Genomic DNA, 1,740 nt, shown 5'->3' with positions numbered 1-1,740 from the left:
ATATTTGAAAAATCTCTACATCCAATGCTCATAACTAAATTTTAAAAATTTAAGCGAAAGAGTTGGGAGAGGGAGAGTATAATAAAGAAAATGTCTTGCTACCATAATTTATTTCCACCTCAATCATTTTAGAGGATTTTTTCACCTCTTCTCCAAAAAGAATTAAAAAAAGAAAATGGATTTGATTTACCACAAGAAAATATGATCTAATTTTTAAATCTTCTGACGTACTCAAGAACAATGAAAGTATTTTTTTGAACCATAATAACATTGTGAAAGCACTACTCTCAAAAAAAGCAAAAGAAAACAAAAGAAAGCACAGATACTCACCCAGTTTATTGAAACCTGCAGCATTGTAATACCATTTTCGAATTCGTTCTAGCCACCGGCCTGATGCTGCAACTGATCACCATCACACTGTTAGTTGCTACAATTCATACTGTATGAACACATTGATAAGCAAGCAACTAGTAGTTACTTTGTTGGAGAATACAAACAGGAAGAGATTTCCTTTTAAAAGCTTATACAATCCTGGTAAGCTCAGCTGGTTAGAGCACAGTGTTATAACACTAAGGTCAAGGGTTAGGATCCCTGTACTGGCCAGCTGCCATTTTTTTTTTTTTTTTTTTTTTCCCTGAAAAAAAGTTTATACTCTATATACTGAAGCTAAAAACTGCTTATTTTATCTATGAGCAAAAGTGATTGCAAGTAAAAAATATATATATTAGGTGGCATGTCATGAGAGAAACGGGTGAACTCCAACACCTAATGTACAAAAGACCCATAGGTACAATTACTGCCACTCTAGCCTCGAAAAGTTTAAAAATCCCATGCCCTCATGTTCTCTTACTACCATCAGTGGGCGTAGGGAGAAAGGAAGTAGGAACATCTCTATCATTTGTAATTTCAGAAATAGATTACAGGAAATAACTGTAAACTTTTCAAAGGAGTTCGAGTTGTATGAAAAGAGAGGTGAGATTTCAGGATAGGCCAGCAGGTCTAAATGATGCCCCATCCTCCAAAATTTTTATTCTGATCACCATTATTTCACTTGGCCATTCTCTTTAAAAATGTATTTATTTCTGGGGAGATTCTGATATCATTAGTTAGTCACTTAAACATTAATATGGATTAGTAAAAGAAGCCATTTTTCTCCACCCAAGCAGCTAACTTTCCACCAAGGGAATGAATATTTGAAAATGAGGAGCAGAAACAGGCATTAAAAATCTTTGGGGAACACAGCCGAGCCTGATGTGGTAACCCAGTAAGGGCTAAGGACATGATAGTGCCTGATATTTATAGGAGAGATGTGGTACGGAAGGTCAGGTAGAGCAAGTTTAAATTTTCTTTTAAAATTCTGTCTAGGGTTAGCCCCTTACCAAGGAAGAAAAGCAAACTCTTTCACTCCAACCCCTCCTGGCCCCCTATTCCTTAGTACATTACAGATTACAAGTCTTTGGCAAATCTGCTTTTCAATAAAGAGCCATTATAAAATTGCTTCTAGAAAAACAAGTATCAAAGAGTCAACAATTTTAAAACATACTTGTAAAAAATCTTATTCGTAAACATATCGATCAGTGATTATAATAATTGTTACTATTCACTGAACACTTCTTGTGTGCCAGGCACTATCTTATTTGCTTTACCCACGTTAGCTTGGTATATTTACAACACACCTTTTGTTGCAGAAGAGAAAGCAGATTTACAGAAATGATCCTACCCAAAGTCAGAGCTAGCTAG

At 35.3% G+C, this 1,740-nt stretch overlaps 1 protein-coding gene across 1 annotated transcript in view; it reads right to left on the bottom strand.

Moving 5' to 3' along the window:
- LOC103586941 (cytochrome b-c1 complex subunit 7) overlaps positions 1-1,740 on the bottom strand; it is a 6,293-nt gene that overhangs the window by 2,577 nt on the left and 1,976 nt on the right. Inside the window, exon 2 of the mRNA XM_008568302.1 lies at positions 331-402. Within this exon, the coding sequence (XP_008566524.1) occupies positions 331-402 (72 nt within the window). The remainder of the gene's footprint in view (positions 1-330; positions 403-1,740) is intronic.

The sequence above is a fragment of the Galeopterus variegatus genome, unplaced genomic scaffold, assembly GCF_000696425.1.
Source record: "Galeopterus variegatus unplaced genomic scaffold, G_variegatus-3.0.2 Scaffold23, whole genome shotgun sequence".
Classification (NCBI taxonomy): domain Eukaryota; kingdom Metazoa; phylum Chordata; class Mammalia; order Dermoptera; family Cynocephalidae; genus Galeopterus; species Galeopterus variegatus.
This window is presented reverse-complemented; position numbering and strand designations above follow the sequence as displayed.